Source organism: Drosophila montana, unplaced genomic scaffold (assembly GCF_035044405.1).
Source record: "Drosophila montana isolate Dmon_TW-CO22-7 unplaced genomic scaffold, ASM3504440v1 contig_3626_1, whole genome shotgun sequence".
Classification (NCBI taxonomy): domain Eukaryota; kingdom Metazoa; phylum Arthropoda; class Insecta; order Diptera; family Drosophilidae; genus Drosophila; species Drosophila montana.
The window spans coordinates 448560-471288 of NW_026998511.1; the positions used below are offsets into that span (position 1 = coordinate 448560).

The 22729-nt window shown below is 42.9% G+C and overlaps 2 protein-coding genes across 4 annotated transcripts; one reads left to right on the forward strand and one right to left on the reverse strand.

The window, feature by feature from the left end:
* Window positions 1-1220: 1220 nt before the first annotated feature.
* Window positions 1221-5200, reverse strand: kz (putative ATP-dependent RNA helicase kurz). Its single transcript, XM_064692581.1, has 5 exons — window positions 5045-5200; window positions 4779-4982; window positions 1747-4712; window positions 1488-1690; window positions 1221-1428 (listed from the first exon to the last, which is right to left on the reverse strand). Exons 1-5 carry the CDS (start codon window positions 5117-5119, stop codon window positions 1331-1333), a joined length of 3546 nt encoding a protein of 1181 aa, XP_064548651.1. The 5' UTR covers window positions 5120-5200; the 3' UTR covers window positions 1221-1330.
* A 445-nt stretch (window positions 5201-5645) lies between these two features.
* Grip84 (Gamma-tubulin ring protein 84) lies at window positions 5646-10394 on the forward strand. Of its 3 annotated transcripts, none has more exons than XM_064692582.1 (10): window positions 5646-5798; window positions 5969-6124; window positions 6184-6571; window positions 6868-7698; window positions 7761-7889; window positions 8045-8789; window positions 8849-9020; window positions 9087-9408; window positions 9590-9700; window positions 9914-10394. In XM_064692582.1, the coding sequence occupies exons 1-10, from the start codon at window positions 5728-5730 to the stop codon at window positions 10130-10132; spliced, it is 3144 nt and encodes a 1047-aa protein (XP_064548652.1). In that variant the 5' UTR covers window positions 5646-5727; the 3' UTR covers window positions 10133-10394. The 3 variants fall into 3 exon arrangements, with proteins under 3 accessions (XP_064548652.1, XP_064548653.1, XP_064548654.1); XM_064692584.1 differs by having other exon boundaries at window positions 5737-5872; XM_064692583.1 differs by lacking the exon at window positions 9590-9700 and having other exon boundaries at window positions 5647-5798.
* The last annotated feature ends 12335 nt before the right edge of the window (window positions 10395-22729 follow it).

The following is a 22729-nucleotide window of genomic DNA, read 5'->3' on the forward strand; positions in this document are numbered from 1 at the left end:
AAACATATAAGTGGAAAAAAGAAAACATATATATATATATTGTATTGGAACAACTATCGAAACTTAGCTGTTAACCACATTTGAATTAGCCCAAAAACAACAACAAAACATTTCATTATGGTTTTCGTTTTTTTTTTATTTTTTTTTTGTGGTCTCAAAATTTTGTTTGGTTCCATTTTTTTTCCAAAAATTTCATATTTATAATATATATATATATATGTATATATTACATAAACCATTTAAAATACAAATAAAAAACAAATGAAACTTGTTATACAAAAAGTCGGTACTGTTTTTTATCTTCGAAAACAGATTTGATAAGAATCAGAATTTGGTTCCGGGCTCAAGTTCTTTATAGTCGAAGACTATGTTATATATATCCCATATTTATAGTATTTTTTTTTGTGAGAATTTTCTAAATGAGAACTGTATTCGGATATGGTAAATGTAGTTTTACATTAGTTTGTTCTACTGTAGTTTTGATAAGAATCAGAATTTGGTTCCGGGCTCAAGTTCTTTATAGACGAAGACTATGTTATATATATATCATAGAATAAGCCCAAATTTACAGTATTTTTTTTTGAGGATTTTCTAAATGAGAACTGTATACGGATATGGTAAATGTAGTTTTACATTAGTTTGTTCTACTGTAGTTTTGATAAGAATCAGAATTTGGTTCCGGGCTCAAGTTCTTTAGAGTCAAAGTCTAAGCTATATATACATATATACCATATCATAAGCCCATATTTATAGTATTTTTTTTTGAGGATTTTCTAAACGAGAACTGTATACGGATATGGTAAATGTAGTTTTACATTAGTTTGTTCTACTGTAGTTCTACGTGTCGAATAGTCGAAAGTTCTTTAAGCTTAAACCAAACCATTTTTAATCAAAATATGTTTCAGCTTCAGATTTGGTTCAAAATTCGGTTCGTAGTACTATAAAGGATTTTCTAAATTTCGTTCTCGAACCAGTTGGGTTCCGGAACCATTCCGGTTTGCAGCTTTGCTCCGGCGGATCTAGCTCAAAATAAATCTTGAATATTTTTGATAAATATGAAACTTCGGAATCGGTTTTAGGCTAGAAACATTTGGCTTGCCTTAAGGTTCGGCTCCTATAGCTAGTTTTCTCCAAGCCTTTCAAGCTTCACAATTTTCAATTTGGGTTCGAGGTTACGGATTTAGTCGAAATTCATAAATGAACCTGACAAGATAAATTCGTTTTAGATAAATGTAACAAAATGTTTATTATAAGGATTCAAATTTGATGTATGTACAAGACACGTAAACGAGGAGTGAAAGAAGGATGGGATTGGGATTGGGATCGGGATTCAAGCGGATGCAGTGTCCGGTTTATTGGGCGGCCAAATGGGCGCCAGTTCGCTGAGCGCGACATCGTACAGCAGATTCTGGTACTCCTCCAGCAGAACTGCAAGGAATGACAAATATGAACAAAAGAGAATATGGCAAATGTGGATTTTGGCTCACAATTGGGTTCGGTCGCCCACTGGTCGAAGAGGGATTGGCGCGTGTGAATCTGTTTGGTGATGAGGGCGCGCTTGAAGCGCAGCACCTTGTCGTTGAGGCTGGACCAGCTCTTGATCAGCGAGGCGGGCGTCGACTTCAGTTTGGGCTTGAATGCGGCCAGCGGCGGGCAAACGATGCCATCGAGCAGGAACATGCCAAAGTAGCTGCAAATAGGAATTCAAATGAATGCAATGAATACTCTCAGCCACATTTAGCTCACCAGCAGGCCTTCTCGTTGAGCGGCATCTCCAGCTCGCCCAGGGGCAGCTCCCAGCCGGCCTTGCCGAAGGTGGCATTCACGTAGCAATAGATGATGCCCTTGGCGGGATCGTAGCGCGGCGCCGGATCCTCGCGCAGCTCGCGTATATTGCAGAGCAACGGCACATAGAGGAGCAGCCATTCGGGCTCGATGGCGGTAATGCCGCGTATGAACATTTTATTGGTATCGCCATGCTGGAGCTCGTACACCTCCTGGTAGATGATCCAATCGGGCGGCGTTTGCTTTAGCACCGAGGACGAGTGCATAAATGCCGGCTGTTCGATATCGGCACAATTGTAGGCATATTTGAGCCGGCGTCGCTCCACCTTGTCGCTAATCTCGTCGAGCGGCACTTTGCGCGCCACATGATCACCCATGCCGGCGAGCAGGATTTGTCGCAGGAAGCGTGCCTGCGCATCGCTGGGCGGCTTCAGTTGCGGATCGACGCCCAGCTCCACATTGCACACATTCAAATTGATCTCGTTGGTCAGCTGGACGCGCAGCTTGCGCACCTCGTTCATCGCCTTTGCGCGGAGCCCGTTCGCCTCACAAAAGCTGGCCAGATTGCCAGCCACGGAGCCGGCATATTCGGCGGCGCCAACGGCACGCAGCAGGACCATGGGATCGCCGAGCAGGCGATAGTTGCCGCTGGCCGCCCAGCTAAGGCGACGCTGATGGTATTTGTTTGAGACCGGCGCCACATCCTCGTCACGCTGCACGCCCGTCTCCACGAGCAGCTCCTGCACGGAGAGCGCAGCGACCAGACAGACGCTATAGGGCAGCAGCTGCTGTTGATTGGACAGGGCCAGCATTTTGCCGAAACGCGGCGCGACCGGAAACCGTGATATCACCCGGCCCAGCTGGGTAACAGCCGGCGGCGTATTGCCCTCGGTGCGTGGCTCCAAAGCGCCCAGCACGCTCAGACGCTGCTCGGCGGCCACCAGCTGGAGTTGATCGGGCGGCGAGGGAAACGGAAAGTGGACAACACGATCGATGCCCATGCAGCGCATCTGCAGCATCAGATCATCGACGGGCTTTTGCTGTATATCCGGCTGGCTAAAGTCCGGAAAGATGTCATTGTAAACGGCACTCGAATAAAGACGATAACAATGACCCGCACTGACGCGTCCCGCACGGCCGGCACGCTGATCCGCTGACGCCTTGGAGGTGTGCGTTACCACAAACGCGCTGACACCGGTCAGCTTGTCGTAGAGGCGCGTCTTCTGGCGGCCGCTGTCCACGACATACTTGATGTGCGGTATGGTGAGCGAGGTTTCGGCCACATTGGTGGCCACCACGCACAGGCGACAGCCCTCCGGCACCGGCTCGAAGATGCGCTGCTGTTTCTCCGTGGAGAGCAGCGAATAGAGCGGCAGCACCCACAGCGGCTGCTTGGTAGCCGGCGCTGACAGTTGCTGCAGCTCCTCCAAGTCATCGTCCGCGTCGGCGTCCTCCTCATCTTCATTGTCCTGGGCCTCGTGCATGTCCGCCTCGGTATCGTCGCCGGGCAGCTTGTAATCATCCAAATTGATTTTCGGCAACGAGATTTGATGTAGAAACTTTCTCTTGGACTTGCGCATGTTGCGTATGCTGCGCTTCATATCGAACTCCTGTTCTGGCTCCGGCTCCGGCTCCACATCCGTTTGGTTTGGCTCCTGCTGCCGCTGCTGGCAGGGAAAGGCGCGCCTTAGCTTGCGCACCAGCTGATTGACCTCCAGCTGGCCGGTCACAAAGATGAGTATGCCGCCCTCGGGCAGCTGGGCGTGTATCTTCAATGTCTTGCGATACGCCTCCGCCATGTAGTCGTCGGGCGTGTGCTTCTGAAAGTGTATGGTGACCGGATATTGTCGCGCCTCCACCTTGATTAGCGGCGGCGGCACCTTGAACAGACGCGCATTCTCCGTAAAATCGCTGACACGCAACGTCGCCGACATGATGATCAGCTTGAGGGGATTGGAGCGCTTGTGGCGCAACGGTACAATGCGCGACAACAGACCCACCAAGATGTCCGTGTAGACGCTGCGCTCGTGCGCCTCGTCCAGCACAATGACCGAATACTTGCTGAGCAGAAAATCCGACTCGATCTCCTTGAGCAGTACGCCATCGGTCATGAATTTAATCCGTGTCGCTGGCGTCACGTTGCCCTCGAAGCGTATCAAATAGGATACCTCGCTGCTGGGCAGATTCATTTCGTGTGCGACACGCTTCGACATGGCAATGGCGGCAACGCGACGCGGCTCCGTAATGCCAATCATCTTGTGCTGGGCATAGCCCGCCTCGTATAGGAATTGCGGCAGCTGTGTCGTCTTGCCGGAGCCCGTCTCGCCGGCGACTATCACAATCGGATGCTCATTGATTAGCTCCATCACCTGCTGCTCCTCAGCGAGTATGGGCAGGCGCAAACGTGCTGCCTGTACCTCGGCCGTCCGATCAACCGGCACATACACTGTTTTGTGCTGGTGAGACGTGGATGTGGGTTTGGGTTTGGGTGTGGGCGTGTCCGTTGGCTTGGCCGGCGGCTGCTGTTTAATGGCAACTGCCTCATTGGCTTCCGGTTCGGCAGCAGCCACGACAGCTGTTGCAGCATCAATGTCATCACTTTCGCTGTCGCTGTCATCCGTGCTGGAATCGTCATCGTCGGATGCATTGACAATGTTTGGATTCTTGCGCTTGGCTTCGAGCTCTTCCTGCTCCTCGATGAGCAGCTTGCGTTTGCTGCCCTTGATGGCGTTGACGCGTCTGGCGCCGTGCTGTTGTTCCTGCTCGACCAGCAGCTGCGACTGGCGCTCCTTCTTCTTGGCCAGGAATTCATCGAGCGTATGCAAACGCTTCAGGCCCATCGTTTGCGCCTGACTTATGGATGTGTATTGCCGCAATTCGGCTTCGGGTATTTGCACAGCAGCCAAATTCTCCAGCAATTCTGCTCGCTGCAAGGAAAAATTCTCCCGGTTAACCCAATGTGACTCAAGACTTGGAACTTACTCTTTACTTACGCCCTCTTTCTTTTTCTTCTTGTCCACAATGGTCTGCAGATGCTTGCGCTGCTTCTTCGAGAGGATCTTCACGTTGCGACGCTGCTCAACTTTGATTTTGGTGGCACGCTTCTGTGAGGGCAGGACGAGCGCGTTGGCCTCATCGTACCCCGTGGAAATGCCGCTGCCGCTGCCGCCGGCCACATCCTTGCTGACGATTTTGATCTATTGAATACGGTTGATTTAATGCATTGCTGACAATGGTTTTCACCTGAAATGCTGCTCACATTCTTTACGGCCGAATTGTCGACAATGGTTTCCGGATTTCGCCGTGCCTTGGCATTGTACACCTTTTTGCCCATGTTTATGTTTCGGTAAACATTTGTTGCCAATGCCAAATGCACGTGCAGCTGTTAGCGATGTGTAACGTAGCTATCGATAACTATGTAGAAAACATCGCATAGAGAAAGCATTGCAAAACATTTAACAACAACAAATTGCTTAAACTTATTTATGATAAAACACAACAAAAACACATAAATATATACATGTTAAATGAGATACGAGTTGATGTAATTTTATGGCCTTATGTCAAACGTACAGGCATTTATGTCAATTGCACATTTTGCTGACAGATATTTAGCGAATTAACCTTAAGTCTTAAGCTGTGCATTAGATTTGCACAGCGCAATGTAAGTAACAGTTTATACATATATCGCCAACGATTTGTATAGATTTGCATAATTCGAACTGGGTGGCAGCGCTGTTGCAGAAAGAGCAACAAAGAGTAAGAGAGAATACGAATACGCAGCAATTGGCAAACCCGCTCAATTTGGCCCGCCTGCCTGCCTGCCTGCCTGCCCCTCAGCTGAAAACGAGCCAGTGTGTGTTTTGTTGTTTGTTGTGTGTGCGCTAGCTAGCCATTTACTGTTCATTTAAACCGTTAATTTTTACAAATTTACAAAAACAAATGGCGCACGCCGTGACGAGTAAAACCGATCCAGTGCGCATTGTGCTGGCAAATCTCATCGCCGAATCCCAGTAAGTGCACTGCCCAGCGCAGAATGCACCAGATGCTCAACGCTGACGTCTGCTGTTTGCTTTGCTCAATTAATGTGAATTTTTGTTATACATATGTATTTGTTGTTGGTTGTGTGAATCACATTTGGAATGCAAATCAAAATTGATACGCGTCTTTATTCGTTTTATAGAACGCCATACACGCCCGAGAAGATATTGCGTGAATTTCGTGCCACTTGCGATAAGCGGCGCCCCGACCGCGAGCTCTTGTCGCTGCTTGAGTCCATCAGCTTCAAGCGGCCCAATTATCGCGAGGTCCTAGCCGAAATAACAAGCACACTCGAGCGGTAAGTTCCGGCCGGCCACCAGATTAAATTGATTTTTGACAAAAGTAAACGCATTTCAGGAAGGATCCCATGTACGCATTGCTGGTCTTTGCCGAACGCATCAACGACGACGCCATGTGGCCCTTAAAGTACGGCAGCAGCTCGAATCTATCGAATCCCGCAAGCGGCAAAAATGTTGAATCGCCCGCAATGTTGGATCCGGCTGCGGCTGCCCAACGCAGCTCCAGCAGCAGCCTGCTGCTGCTGCACGATGAGGAGCAGCCGACCATGGCCAGTGGCGGCCATGCGCGCAACTCGATCGACCTGTCCACATCGACGCCCGTGACGCGTCGCAAGTCCGACGAGTCCTTGGGCCTATCCACGGTGCCCGTGACCACGGCTATAGCCACATATGCACGTCGTCCCGTGCCCAGCGAGCCAATTGTGCCGCGTGGCGATCTCAGTGTGGTGAGTTCCTTACCGCAATTCTTTCACTCATAGCCAGGGTATCGGTCTGTTCGGTCCGGCTCGAGGAGATGTTGAAACCAGGGATCGAACATCGAGCCAACTCTTCCCATGTTGCCCCAGTTTGAAATATAACTCACATCAAACCCTGATACCATTAAAAGTGGATATAATGTTTCCATCTCCTCTGAGTAAGTTCTTGCCCTGGATGCAACTGATACGATATATGAGGGTTTCGTTGTGGGTTTGGACCCCTTTCGCAGACTTGATCAATATATGCTGACCTTTTGATTTTACAGATCAAGAAGCGCGTGCTGAATGCCGTCTCGAACAGCACGGCGCTGACAATGGGCTCCATTGATCAGCTGCTGAATAGCAGCAGCAGCAAAGCCAGCAATCGCTCCGCGGGCAACAATGCGGCCAGCAACGCCGCCAGTGCTCGATCCGCTGTCATCTACAATCTGGACTCGAGTCCGGGCAGCAGTCCCTGCAACAGCCATAGATCCGGTATGAGCATTGCCATCAGCACGGGCACCAGCAATGGCGGTAACAGCAGCAGTCGGGCGGCCAGCAGTCGGGCGCCCAGCAGTCGGGCCACCACCACCACCAGCAGCAGCGTGGCGCTCAGCAGCGGCTATCGGCCGCTGAGCAATGTCTTCCTCGATCGCTGCACTCTGAACAACAACAACAACAACAACAGCAACAATAACAATAAGTATTTGGTTGGCTGCAAGGATGGACTGCCGGACGAGTATCGGACACATTTGCTGTGGGACTACTACAAGGTGGAGCCGCCGAATCCGATGCCAAAGCCCGAGCTGGCCGCTTTGCCGCCGGATGCACAGCAGCGTCTGTTGCTAACCGAAATCATTTACTGCCTGAGCGGTGTGCGGGGCAACTATATTGTGGCGCTGCCGCACGATGATTTGTCCCAGGGCCTATCCAAATACGAGACGCGTTTCAGTGTCCATGTGCATCTGGACAAATCGCTGGCCGAAATGGTGCACGAAATACTGCCGCTGGCCTCGCACTTTATGGGCATACAGAAGGTCATCGCACTGACGGACGGCAATGGCCAGGTGAACAATGCGCTCAACGCTGCGCTCCAGAACATCACCCACGACTTTTATGTGAGCTGCCCGATCAAATGCAATTCAATTCCATTTCAAATGTATTGTCTACACCTTTGCAGATGCTGCTGCAGCAGGCCGAGGTGGAGATGCTCAAGAATGATCTGACTGTGCCCAAGCTGCTCTACTATTTGCAGCCAACCATTTGGGTAATAGATGAGATTTGGACCACCTTGGCGGAACTGGATATGGTTAGTGTGTGGCTCCGACCGATTAGGATGACGAGCAAAGGGCGTCCCTTTGCGGAAACTACAAGCTCGGATTCGATTTCCTGACTTGGTTTTTAAGCATAGCTCGTAGATTATCAAAAGCTGTTTATATCTAGAATTTTTGTATTTATCCGCAGCATGATTACCATGGGGCTGCCGTGCTGTCGCATCTGTGCGATCGCATCAAGCATTTGGAGGGCGACAAGTATGCCCAGGAGCTGATCATTGGTCTGGCCAGGAAGGCGGCTGAGCCGTATATGCGTATGCTGCAGCTCTGGATACAGAAGGGCATCATTGTGGATAGCACGCACGAGTTTCTGGTCGAGGATAACGAGGTCATACACAAGGATGAGCTGCCCGAGCATTATTCCGATGATTATTGGGAGAAACGGTATACAGTGCGCACCGAATGTATACCCACATTCCTTGAGAAATATGCCGACAAAATATTGCGCACCGGCAAATATCTGAATGTGATCCGGCAGTGCGGCAAGCGTGTGATGCCCACACAGCAAATGAATCTCGAATTTGATCCCACCAGCGAGCTGCACGTGCATGTCATCAATGATGCCTACTATTTTGCGGCCCGAATGCTGCTCGATGTGCTTCTCACCGAGAACGATCTGATGGGACATCTGCAGTCGGTGAAGCGTTATTTGTTGCTAAATCAGGGTGATTTTACCATGCAATTCATGGATGCCTGCGAGGATGAGCTGGCCAAGAATGTCGATCTGGTGCTGCCGATGACCCTGGAGAATCTGTTGGGCCTGACGCTGCGCCTATCCTCCGCGCGCAGCGATCCCTACAAGGATGATCTACACTGCGAGCTGCTCACCTACGATCTGGTCACACAAATGTCCAAGATCATGAACCAGAAGGAGGGTAAGCGCATCCCCTAAGATTAAATGAGACTGGGTTAACTTGGAGATTTGATTTTTCAGAATACTGGAAGACCACGGATCGCCTCGACCTGAGCGGCCTCGAGTGCTTTGCCTTTACCTACGAGGTAAAGTGGCCCGTTTCGCTGGTGCTCAATCACATTGCCATTACCAAATACCAGATGCTCTTCCGCCAGCTCTTCTACTGCAAGCACGTCGAGCGCCAGCTGTGCAAGTGAGTCGGCTGCATTTAACTTATTACAATATTATTACTTATTACAATCAACTAAATCCGTTGCAGAATATGGAAGGAGAACTCAATTGCCAAGAAATTCTCACCGCATGCCGCTGAGCTCTATCGTTCGGCCTTTACGCTGCGTCAGCGCATGATGAACGCCGTGCAGAATCTCGAATACTATATGATGATCGAAATAATTGAGCCCAATTGGCATATATTCATTGAGAAAATGAAGAATGTGGAGAATGTGGACATGGTGCTCAGCTTGCATCAGGATTTCCTAGATCTCTGCCTCAAGAATTGCATGCTAACCGAAACATCGCATCTGAATCGTGCCATATTCAAGTTATGCAAAATCTGTCTCAAGTTCTGCGAGTTCATACAGGTGAGTCCATACCTCTATTAATATATATATTTCTGTATTTCCATATGGATTCAGCTTGAATAATTGTCAATGCGCCTCCACTTGTCTTGTGTCTTGTCTCCTCTCCCTCTCTCTCTCTCTCTCTCTCTCTCTCTCTCTCTCTCGCCCATGCCTGCGCCCCCCTTTTGCCCCAAATTATTAGCGTTCGCAACGTTTCTTTCTCGATGCGGAACTCAAGTCCATGGTCTGTGATAGCAGCGATGAGAATACGGATCTGTCCGACTCTGAGCCAGATATATCGGATCGGCTGCAGGTATATCACACACGCACGCACACACGCACACACATACATGGCTATATTTGTTGAGATTCTTTCATTTTGTTATCATCAAAATATCATCATTTATCCTTTGATCCCTTGCATGCAGCTAGTCCAGCCGGACATTTATTGAATGTACACAATTTATATATAATATATTATATTTGCTGAAGATACTCATATAGGAATTTTTTGTTTGTCTCGTAGTCGGAGAGCACTTTGGATGAGACGGATACGTTTGCGGAGCGAGTGAAGCGTTTCGATCTGGAGTTTACGGGCATGCTGATATCGTTCCTTAAGCAAATCAATGATCTGGCCAAGGATAATACCGCCGATCGTTTCATGAATCTCGTCCATAGAATCAATTTCAATGGCTTCTACTCCGAACAAATGGAAAAGCTGTGCGTCAAGAATGCCATGGGCTAGTTCTGCAAAATACGAATATCAAAACAAATGAACAAAACAACAACAAAGAAAAGACAAGCAAATCGAGTATTAAATGAAAAGTAATTACTAACCAAATTGTCATGCATTTCATATATATCATATATACTATATATACTATATATATACATATATGTATATATGAATCCATCATCATTCCCAGCTCCGTAGTTGCACATGGTAATAACTTCTCCATTTAGTTCGTAACGTATTTAATAATAAAGTCAACTGTTTTTTAATACAATTCTGGTTTTCAGTGAATCCGTTGAGATATGCATCAGGGACAGCTCTACTCAACGGCAATGGAACCGAGTTGAACAGAAAGTGCTCGTTCCCAAAAGCGTAGAGTACGGCTGTGCCTGTTCCGGTTTTGTATCAATTGTATCGGTTTGTGTTATCGCTGATCGATAACATGCGTTTTTGAGTATCGCATCTAATAAGGAAACCCCACCCTCACTGCCATAGTTATCGTCCGCATATGACAGAGGAGAATCGAGTTCCAGCTTAGATGCCACATCGCGTTATCATCCAAAACTCATCTGGATACGGTTCCGGTTCCGGCTCCGGCTCCGGCTGTGGCTGTGGCTGTTGTGCAATTACTCGTAACATGCTGTCACTGATGTGCCAAATAAAAATCAACGTACATTTTCTTACGAGTAGTACCTACTATTTGACACTTCAGGAACGGCTAGTCACCAGATGCGCTTATCGTTATCGTTATCGCTAAAGTTATCGTCGTCGTTATCGTTATCGTTATGGTTATCGTTATGGTTATCGCTGTCTTTGCATCTGAGCCAAAAGGCCCTTTCAGACTGTTATCTATGACTAGTCAAAAAATGCACATAGCAGTCGAAAAGGGCCTTTCGCTTCATATGCCACATGGCACACACACTAATTTCAGGTCAGGTTCAGCTTTATTTGGCATCGTCTCTGTCTGTCTTTTATGCTGGACTCGGACTGTGGACTCTTGGCTGCTAAAGTGCCTTATTTTGGCAACATTAGCACAACATATTGAAAATATCGGCCACATTAGCAACTAAGTGCCCAACAAGTCGTCAAACCTTCACCAAGCACGATTTTACAATTCTGTGCAGGAGTTGCCCCTCGTTTTCCAACATTGGGCATAGTATGATTTCCAGGCGGGGTATTGTATACTTTCCATAAATCCCATAATTCTATTTGTTATTTACCATGAACCGGAACTGAACTAGTTGGATAAGGAACATATTTACTCAAAAAAAAAATGGTTTGTTTTAAATGCTCCAAATTGATATTTTTCAATAGATTTATCGTTTGCTTCTAGAATATGCCTCAGACTAACATTTGTCTGAGCTCTTGGCACTGCAACTTCTTCATAGTTAATTGAAACAGAGCCAATCAATCATCAATCAGTCATCAGTCTATTAATTACCTTTTATTTGCTTAATGCTAATCACTTAATTCATTCAGTTACAGCATATCGATTGCTTCACCATTCGTTTTACAGCACTGGAAGAATGCCCCACAATTTCCTATACAGCACTGTTTAGTTCTAGCTGTAGCTAGTTATCGTAAGCCTCAAAATTCCCTTTACAGCACTGTAAAGTTCTAGCTGCATATAGTTATCGTTAGCCTTACAATTTCCTTTACAGCACTGTCAAGTTCTAGCTGCAGCTAGTTATCGTTAGCCTCACAATTTCCTTTACAGCACTGTAAAGATTTATGTGCAGCTAGTTATCGTTAACCTTACAATTTCCTTTACAGCACTGTAAAGTTCTAGGTGCAGTTAGTTATCATTACCCTCACAATGTCTTTTTCAGCACTGTAAAGTTCTAGGTGCAGCTAGTTATCGTTAGCCTCACAATTTCCTTTACAGCACTGTTAAGATTTCTGTGCAGTTAGTTATCATTACCCTCACAATGTCTTTTACAGCACTGTAAAGTTCTAGCTGCATATAGTTATCGTTAGCCTTACAATTTCCTTTACAGCACTGTCAAGTTCTAGCTGCAGCTAGTTATCGTTAGCCTCACAATTTCCTTTACAGCACTGTAAAGATTTATGTGCAGCTAGTTATCGTTAGCCTCACAATTTCCTTTACAGCACTGTCAAGTTCTAGGTGCAGCTAGTTATCGTTAGCCGCACAATTTCCTTTACAGCACTGTCAAGTTCGTGGTGCAGCTAGTTCCATTCAAAAGTTACGCACACTGGGCAAACAACTTAATTGGCTTCCAGCTGCAGCAGTTAGCGCTGTGGACACGCACTCGCTCGGCCTTCGTGGCATTTACCAACACTGAATGCTTAACCAACGGCACCGCGTGCCATCGCTTAGCCATAATGCAGATCACAGCCAACCAATTTACATACACAACTTTATTTCACGCTACCAACACAAACAACAACAACTACAACAACGACCAAAATTGATGGCTTTGTTTTAAGCGCAGCTGCCTGCTGCCCCCTCCACCCCGTCCCCCTCCACGCCTCTGGCTGTCTTCTGTGTGTGTGTGCGTGTGTGTGTGTGTGTGTGTCGGCTGGTCTCGTGCGAAAATGTGCCAATTTTAATTTGCCATGGATTTTCATCATGTTCCGCAGTTTTTGCCCGGCCATCGGCCACAACTGGCCGTTAAGGGGCCCAGACGAAAGGACAACGACCCACACACACTCACTCCCACACACACACACACACACAGAGACAAACGCACAAAAGGCAATTTGGCTTGCATATTCATAAGTACATAAGCACGCGGGTTGATCGATCAGTTATCGGTTCACGTATCATCACTTGCAATTAGGCAAGATTAATAGTTATCGATTAAAAAAAAATCGATTTACTATTCGCTAGAAAAGGTCAGGCCTTGAGCAAGGCGCAAGCACTTTATAGATTTGGAAAATTTTGCACTTATAGCTAAAGGGCGATTAAGTAAGGTTATATTGTGATAATTCGTCCGTCCGTCCGTCTGTCCATATGTATAAACGCAAGGATCTCGAAACCTATAAAAGCTACAGACTTGAAATTTTGGCTGTAGGTCCTCCTGGTGCCCGCGCAGATCGAGTTTATTTCCAATATTCGATAACTTGTCCCGTTTCCAAGTAATCGATAAATATCGATATCGAAATCCTGTTATTTTTTTTAGCAATTTCGTCAAATAATATGTGCTAGATTCACCAGACTTGACATGTAGCTTCTAGAATAGTATAAATGTCTATCAAGTATCTTTCATTTTATACCTATCGTCTGTTGGGAGCAGAGGCTTCAGGGTATCCCCTAGTCGGGTGCTCCCGACTAGAACCTCTTACTTGTTAATCGAACGGCCCTCTCGAATGGCTGTACATGTCCATATATATATATATATATATGCTTATATATGTTATATGTTTACCATTAGCCGACGTAGTTGTGGCACCGCCTACGCTGACCCCCCGCCCCGCCCCGCCCCGACCCGCTTCGCCCCGCCGGCTCCACATGCAATTGGCAATTTAAGCTCGCATGAATTATCGACAATCAATTATGGTTTCTGGCCATGGCGTTGGCTTGGACACGGACATGGACATGGACATGGACACGGACATGGACATGGACATGGACATGGACATGGACATGGCTCTGGATGCGGCCGGCTAGCGAGAGGGGGGGGGGGGGAGAGCGACTGTGTGTGTGTGTGTGTATGTTAATTAATCAAAGGCCCATCTATCTATCGATTGGGCATTTACTCACAGACATATGCAAATTAAAAGCATACAAGCAGCTCATTAATGTGCACTTGAAAGGCCCAACAACAACAACAACAATGATGATGATGATGCTAATGATGATGATGATGACAACAAATGCCATCAGTTTTTTGCAATCCAGTTGGATTTGAATACCATTTGGCACGCAGCTCGTTTAACATTCATTTTAATATTCTTTGAGCGACGTGCTTGAAATATTTGTTGTAAAAATATCCTTTTTATGTGCAGCTTGATATTGGACAGGACAATAGGCTGGCGACAAGTGTCCAGATAATTCTGGCCAAGTTTTTCTCAGTTCTTTTGTTCTCAGTTTCCGGTATTGATAGAGTCAATTATCCAGATTCGAGAGTCTTGAAAGTCTTCAAGTTTTGTTAAAAAGAAAACAAGCATGCCTACATAGGATATTTTAATGGGACCAATTTTACATGAATTTCGACCAGGAAAAGTGTTACCGGATTAAGATGTCAAATTGATCTAGATTCGAGAGTCTCCAAGACTTGAAAGTCTTCAAGTTTTGTTCAATAGAAAACAAGCATGCCTACATAGGATATTTTAATGGGACCAATTTTACATGAATTTCGACCAGGAATAGTGTTGCCACATTTAGATGTCAAATTGATCTAGAGGCCTAACCATGAGCAAAGATTCAAACATCGTAAAAATCAGGGTGAGTTTTGACCGAGTTATGTGGGTGGGACTTTTTTACCTATGTCTACATATATAGGACATTTTAATGGGACCAATTTTACATGAATTTCGACCAGGAAAAGTGTTGCCGGCTTAAGATGCCAAATTGATCTAGAGGCCGAACCATGATCAAATAGGCAAACCTAATGAAAATCGGATGAAATTTGACCGAGTTGTGGGTGTGGGAATTTTTGATCTATTCATATAATTCCTATAATTCCTATTCTATAGGAAATTCAAGGTATTTAAATCACCTTTTAAACTAATTTCAAGACATTTTCAAACCACTTTTCAAGCCACTTTTGGTAAACCTCTTTTTTAATGAATTTCAAACTACTTTTTTAACCAAGTTCTAAACCACTTTGAAAACACTTTTTGTATCTTTTTTATAAACCACTTTTAAAATCACATTTTAAACCACTTTAAAATCACTTTTTAAACCAATTTTTAAACAATTTTTTCAACCAATTTCAAACGACTTTTTTAACCACTTTTTATTTCTCTGCTTAAACTACTTTTAAAATAACTTTTTAAACAAATTCCCAGCCACTTTTTAAATCACATTCAAACTTCTTTTTAAAGCTCTTTCAAACCACTTTTAAGCTCATTTTTAAAACCGCTTTTTAAACCACTTTTCAAACCACTTTTTAAACCAATTTCAAACCTATTTTTAAATCACTTTTTAAACCACGTTTAAACCACTTTTCAAGCCACTTCCTTTAAACCTTTAAACCTCTTTTTTAATGAATTTCAAACCATTTTTAAAACCTCTTTTAAAACCACTTTTAAAATCATTTGTAAAACCTTTTTTAAAACCACTTTTGAACCCACTTTTAAAATCACTTTTTAAACCACTTTTCAAACCACTTTTTAAACCAATTTCAAACCTATTTTTAAACCACTTTTCAAACCACTTTTTAACCACTTTTTAAATCACGTTTTAAACCGCTTTTCAAACCACTTTAAAAAACACTTTTGAACCCACTTTTCAAATCACTTTTTAAACCACTTTTCAAATCACTTTTTAAACCACTTTTCAAATCACTATTAAAACCACTTTTCAAACCACTTTTAAAATCACTTTCAAACCACGTTTTAAACCACTTTTCAAACCACTTTTAAAATCGCTTTCAAACCTCTTTTTAAATCACTTTCTTAAACCACTTTTTAAAACTCTCTCAAACAATTGCCGAAACAAAGAGTCAGCGTAAATTTCATTGAACGCACAATTTTGTAGTCGTTGCCGATGTCTCAGTCTCGATAACGTGAATATCTCGTCGGTTATCGAATGCTCATACGATGAGATGTCCGCGCAATCGCAACTGGGCTGGGCCAGTGGAAACACGAGTTCTTGTTTCTGTTCTTGTTGCTTTTGTTGTTGTTGTTGTTGTTGTTGTTGTTGCTGGTACAGCGCATCGGCATCGATGAGAACTAATCCAATGTGAAATGCTCATTGGAGATGCTATCATCAATCGCGAGGGGCTGCACCAAAGAACGCACTAGAACTAGCGATAACAAATGACGATTACGATAACGATAACGGAAACGATAACGATAACGGAAACGGAAACGATAACACTTGGCTGTGGGCTGATTGCGGCTACGTGGTTTGTGATTGCAGACACCCCATACATCTTGTATTTCAATAAGTGGCACACATACTGGATATAGGGAGTATCTAAAATCAAAAACCATATCGAATTCATGATCAGGCCCAAACAAAACAAAATATAAAAAACACGAAAGCCGATTTATCGATTCTAATTGAGTCGAAAGTTGCTCAAGAATTATTGCCTTTGAGTTGGAACGCGAGACTCACTGTTATCGTTTTCTACATAACAGTTGAGTGTCGTGATTCCAAATCAACAGCAATTGTCCACCGATCGATTTACCGATTGCTAGCCAGCTATCGATAGGTTTATCGATAGCCATATCGTTAAGTGGGCCTTTGTCAATGTACAGATCTTTCGAATTGTCCCGTCTAGCTAGCGGGTATGTCACTTTTCCACGCATTTTCCACTTGTGTGACATTTAAAAGTACCCATAGAAAATGAATTTGACTTCAATGGGATGTTGAAAGAAAGATTGGATTGGATTGGAAATTGTGCGGAATTTCCCTTTCTTATTTACCGTTTTCTTTGTGAAAAGTTATAAAGATAAATTGAAAATCGTTCATTTTCCATCCAGGAGGGTTGGTTTTCGCATAAGATATTTGGAGACAAAATAAAGCTCCACGAAACTCTCTTTACCCGATTTTCTCACACTTGTGGGTGGAATTTCCCAATTTCCCGTCTAAGCGTGCATTTACATGCCATAAGGCAAGTGTAGTGCAAAATACAGTTTCCTAGCTCCTATCGCTTGGCCTACGCATCGATCATCAATCACTCAATCAGTCAATCAATCAACTGTGCTTTACATAGAGATAATACAGTATGATGAACCGGAAATCTGTTGCGGCAGGATAAGCAGGATATGCTATAGGCAAACAAAAACACGCACACACACACACACACACGCACACACACACACGCACACACACACACACACACACACACACACACACACACACGCACAATGAGTACGCAGCTAGAGAGATGCGCAAACATGAATATATATTCAATTAGACGCACCATACAAAATTGGCCGAACCGACGTTCCTCAACCACGCCCCCCCCCCCCCCCCCTCTAGCTAGCTAGCTAGCTAGTAGATCCCTGCACCACTCCAGCTCCCCTCCCCTTGTTGCGCCGCTCCTCCACAAACACGTGCGTCTGGACAATAGGCGAGATGTGTGTGTGAGGCGAAGCGAAGTACAACAAACAATTCATTTAGCTTTGGCACACGACTAACAATGGGCGGCTAACAGACACGCCCACCAAAAAGCCGCACACCCTTCCCCCCCCCCCCCACTCCACACTCCCCCCTCCACTCCACATGCGTGTTAAAAGGTAACATTTAATTGAACAATGAAATATGAAATTGCAATAACAAAAAAATGTCGTAGTCGAAAATCAAAATAAATGAAAGCTTCACAAAGCTGAGTATGCACGACTGGAAGTTTACCCTGTAATCGGGTGTGAGCATAATTTCTATTTGTTTTCAATTTTCAAATTATCAAAAGCCCAAATATAAAAAATATTGAAAATAAAATAAAAATAATCATTATATTTATATCAAAAAATAATTGATAATGAATTATAATTAATAAATTATAAATTAGTAAATAATGAAAAATAAACAATGCATAATAAATAATAAATAATGAACAATAAATAATAAATAATAAATAATGAACAATAAATAATGAACAATAAATAAAGAACAATAAATAATGAACAATAAATAATGAACAATAAATAATGAACAATAAATAATGAACAATAAATAGTAAATAATAAATGCAAGTAACAAATAAAAAAAAATGTATTATTATCAACAAATAATTAACAATGAAAATAAAAAAAAATTAATAACTTATAATAAACAATGAATAATAAATAATAAACAATAGATAATGAATTTGCAATAACGAATAATAAATAATAATAAATGAATAATAAACAATAAATAATAAAAATGAATAAATAATAAATAATGAATAATGCATAATGAATAATAATTAATGAATAATAAATAATGAACTATAATAATAAATAATAATGATGATAATGAATCATTATAATATTAACTTGACGCCTTCAACATCTTTCAGCTTTTGCAAATAGAAACCTGAACGAAAACTTTTAGCTTGAGCTGTTAGAGAGGTCTAGTATAGTATATAGTTTAGTATATATATACTTAGTATATACATAGGCAGGAGCTTTAAAATTGAGCTCCGGAAGGTAGCTTGAAAAAGCTACAAAATTCAATGGGTTACACTTTGTTATCAAAACTAACGATAACAATAAGGGGGGTAAAAATAAATAAAATGAAAAACTTATATACATTTGAATATAAACTTATGGTATATTTGAAAGTGAGATTGAACTGGCAAGCGTGAGGTCGCCGGCTCAAATTCAAATTTGTTTATTTGATATGTGATAAAAAAAGAAATTGTTTGGGCTGCGAACAAAAAGGAGAAGTCGAAGATTCGACTGGTTGGAGTCTAGGTTAGGGTATAATGGGGTCGGGCAACAAATGCATTGATTACGTTTCTTAAATTTGTAGATTGTGTAAAACAAGGCGTGACCTACACACACACACACACGCACACACACACACACGCAATGAAAATTGGCAAAGGCTTTTCCGGCGAGCAAGCCGTTCGGCTTTGCGGAACTGTTGAGCGGGGGTTGAGCGCGGCATGGCTGTGTATTATCATGCAGCAGCTCAATTAGGTAGCTCCAGCTGACAAAATTAACACACGCACACACACGCACACACACACACGCGGGCAGGCACGTGGCCTGGTTTTTGACTTCTTTTGACTCGCTTCAAGTTGTTGCTGCTCCGGCTGCTGTTGCGCAAAGTGGAGGCACGTGTCTCAATCAATTGGCCGACAACAGCAGAAAAACGGCCAAAAAAAAAAAAGGCTGCAAGTTTGGCCAAGTGAGCGTCGACGCCCGGCAACAAAAGGGCTAACGCGACGCCGGCGACGGATGTCGATGTGGATGCAACGGATGCGCCTGGATGCTGCCATTGATGACACCTGCCCACCTGCCCAGCTGCCCACCTACCCACCTGCCCACCTGCCCAGCTGCCCAGCTGCCACACGCCCCGCCATAACAAAGGCCTGCAACTTTCAGCTCTTTGGCTCTCTGACCTGGTTTCGCAGCGCTTGTGCCCTGGATTCCCGCTGAATTGCCATTTCTGCATTTTTGCGCCAATTACATTTGGAGATATACATTAAAAAATATATAACAAGTAAGAGGTTCTAGTCGGGAGCACCCGACTAGGATATACCCTGAAGCCTCTGCTTCCAACAGACGATAGGTATAAAATGAAAGATACTTGATATACATTTATACTATTCTAGAAGCTACATGTCAAGTCTGCTAACTTTTGCTCATATTATTTGCCGGAATTGCTCAAATAACAGTATTTCGATATCGATTTTTATCGATTACTTGGAAACGGGGCAAGTTATCGACTATCGGAAACAAACTCAATCTGCGCGAGGACTAGGAGAATTTACAGCTGAAATTTCAAGTCTCCAGCTCTTTTAGGTTTCGAGATCCTTGCGTTCATACATACGGACTGACAGACAGACAGAGAGACGGACGATTCCTGCAGCTGTTTTACAGCACTTTTGATGTAACAATTTAATTTGAACCTTGTGTCTGCCCGTTCTACTGAGAATATTGCAATATTATCGTATACATATATTTTCATAAAGAAATTGCGGGCTTAATTTGTTCTCAAGCCAAACTAGCGGAAGCAGTTTTGAATTGAAATATGATTCAGTAAGTATACTTATAGATAAGATATATACGATATTTAAGATACACAAGATATATAAGATATGTATATGAAATACTATATGGGACACAAGAAAAATGTTGCTAGATTTAGATGGCAAATTGAACAAGAGGCCAAACCATGAACAAAGAGCCAAATCTTATTAAAATCGGTTGAGTTTCGACCGATATACATATATACATATATACATATATATTTACATACAAATTTATATATTTACATACATATTTATATATATTTACATACATATTTATATATATAGACATACATATTTATATATACATACATATATATTGCTGTAGAAGTGTGTGCACGCCGCTTGCCTCACGGCTGTCTGTTTGTGCGTGTGTGTGTGTGTGTGTGTGCATTCATGTATGTTTGCATTTATGAATATATGTATGTACATATGTATGTATGTATGCATTTATGCACATATGTTTGCATGCATGTTTGTTGTGCAATACCAAATGCAGAACAAGCCTATTTTTCGCTGTGCTGCAAATTAAAATAAAACGAATTTCTATCAAGTGCCCTACTACTCGATTCTCAAGAATTCAAGTAGGCTCTGCTGTTTTTCATGCTTAGCTAGTAGTGCAGTGCTTTTTTTTGTTGTTTTTTTAGTTGTTGTTTTTTGTTGTTGTTTTTTTTCTTTTGGTTTTTGTTGTTGTTTTTTGTATGTATGTATGTACATTTATATGTATGCACATACATATATATATAGAATGTGCGTGTGTACATATACATGAATGTATGTATGCATGTATGTGTATATGTATGTATTTATATATGTGTGTACATTTATATGTATGTACATTTATATGTATGCATGTACATTTATATGTATGTACATACATATATATGTAGTATGTACGTGTGTACATATATATGAATGTATGTATGTGCATATGTATGTATGTATATATGTGTGTACATATATATGTATGTACATTTATGTGTATGTACATATAAATGTATGTACGTATATATGAATGTATGTATGCATGTATGTGCATATGTATGTATTTATATATGTATTTACACATATATGCATATATGTACATATATATGCATATATGTACATATATACATATTTGTGTTTATATGTATGCATTGCTGTACGTATATATGTATATATGTGTATAGATACATGTGTGTGTGTATGTATGTATGTATGTGTGTGTATATTTTTGCATAAATACAAACAAACAAACATGCATGCATGTACTATGTACAAACAGGCATACATATAATATATATATACATATATGCAAACTTGAAACTTCATTAAAAAATCTTCGAATCGCACTTTCCACCGAGGAAGCGTGGATTCTGCGAAAAGTGTGAAACAAGTCTCAAATGATTTTTCACACAGATCCTTGGATTTGAATTTGAGAGCGATTTGTGGAAAAGTGTGAAAAGATAATTGAAAATGAGTTTGAGGCCGATCGGATGGTAAACAAAAAAGTTGCATACAAAACGTGATTCGCGATTTTTCCACACTTGCGGGTGGAATTCCCGGAGATCCCGTCTTAACGTGCACCCTCATCACATAAGGTAAGGATATACATATATAGAGATAAGACATATATATTATAAATATTGTAAATAAATCGGCATTTAATTAATTGCATTTTGTATTCGAATCTTGGTTTCTGTCCAATTCGTTGTCTTTTCCGATCCCAATCAAAAGTGAATTAATAAAATGCCCATTCCATCCGGACGCAGTCAACAGGATCGAGGAGTGGAACACATGGACAAATTGATTTCAAAATTTTGTGGCATAATTCAGCAATTCATTTGATCCTCATTTCGAGTTGTTCGAATTGTTGCAATTTCGCCTTCTTCTTTATGTTTTCTTGCTTTTCCATTTCAATTTGCAGTTCAGCAGACCCCAGCAGAGCCCAGCTCGTACGCCTGCTCGAATTACAAGGCCCATCGACACATTTGGGAATGAGGCCGGGCATGAGGCGTGGGCCAGGGAGGGGGCGGTCCGTCCCTCGCAGGCAAAACATTTGAAATTTCAGTTGTTTTCGAGCGACGGTTGTCGCAGTTGTCCATCAGCTCAGCCAAACTTTCGCCCTCTCTCTCTCTCTCTCTCTCGCTATGTCTCGCCCTGTCTCACTCTTTGGGCGTGCAACAACTGTGCGCTTTAGCGCGACACCCCGAGGTGTTGACAGTCACTCGGAATGACGAGCTGCGTCTTTGTCAGTGCCACGAAAATAGTTGCGAATTGAGCATATGCGCATTTGGATTAATTTTGTATACTCGTATTACTCAAAGCTAATGGCTGTGTCTCATATTCGTCTGGGTCGATGTTAGCACGAGCTACAGTTCTTCTTTGGCTAACTTTTCACTGCCATTTACTTATTTATTGGTTCAAAAAGAAATGTTGACAATAATCACATTTTGTATTTATGCTGTATGTGCGCCACATCGTTTTGCACAAAGACGGTTGCTAGGATTATCAAATACATCCGATAGCTACCGTTCAATGTACAAAATGATATTGGCGCCTCTCTTTGCGCTTCTCATAGGCACATGCGTTTGCCTAAAACACGTTTGTGTAACAACAAATTTGACTTTTATTGCTAGGAGTATCAAATATATGCGATAGCTATCGTTCAATGTACAAAATGATATTGGCGCCTCTCTTTGCGCTTCTCATAAGCACATGCGTTTGCCTTAAACTCGTTTGTGTAACAACAAATTTGACTTCTATTGCTAGGATTATCAAATACATATCAAATGATATTGGCGCCTCTCTT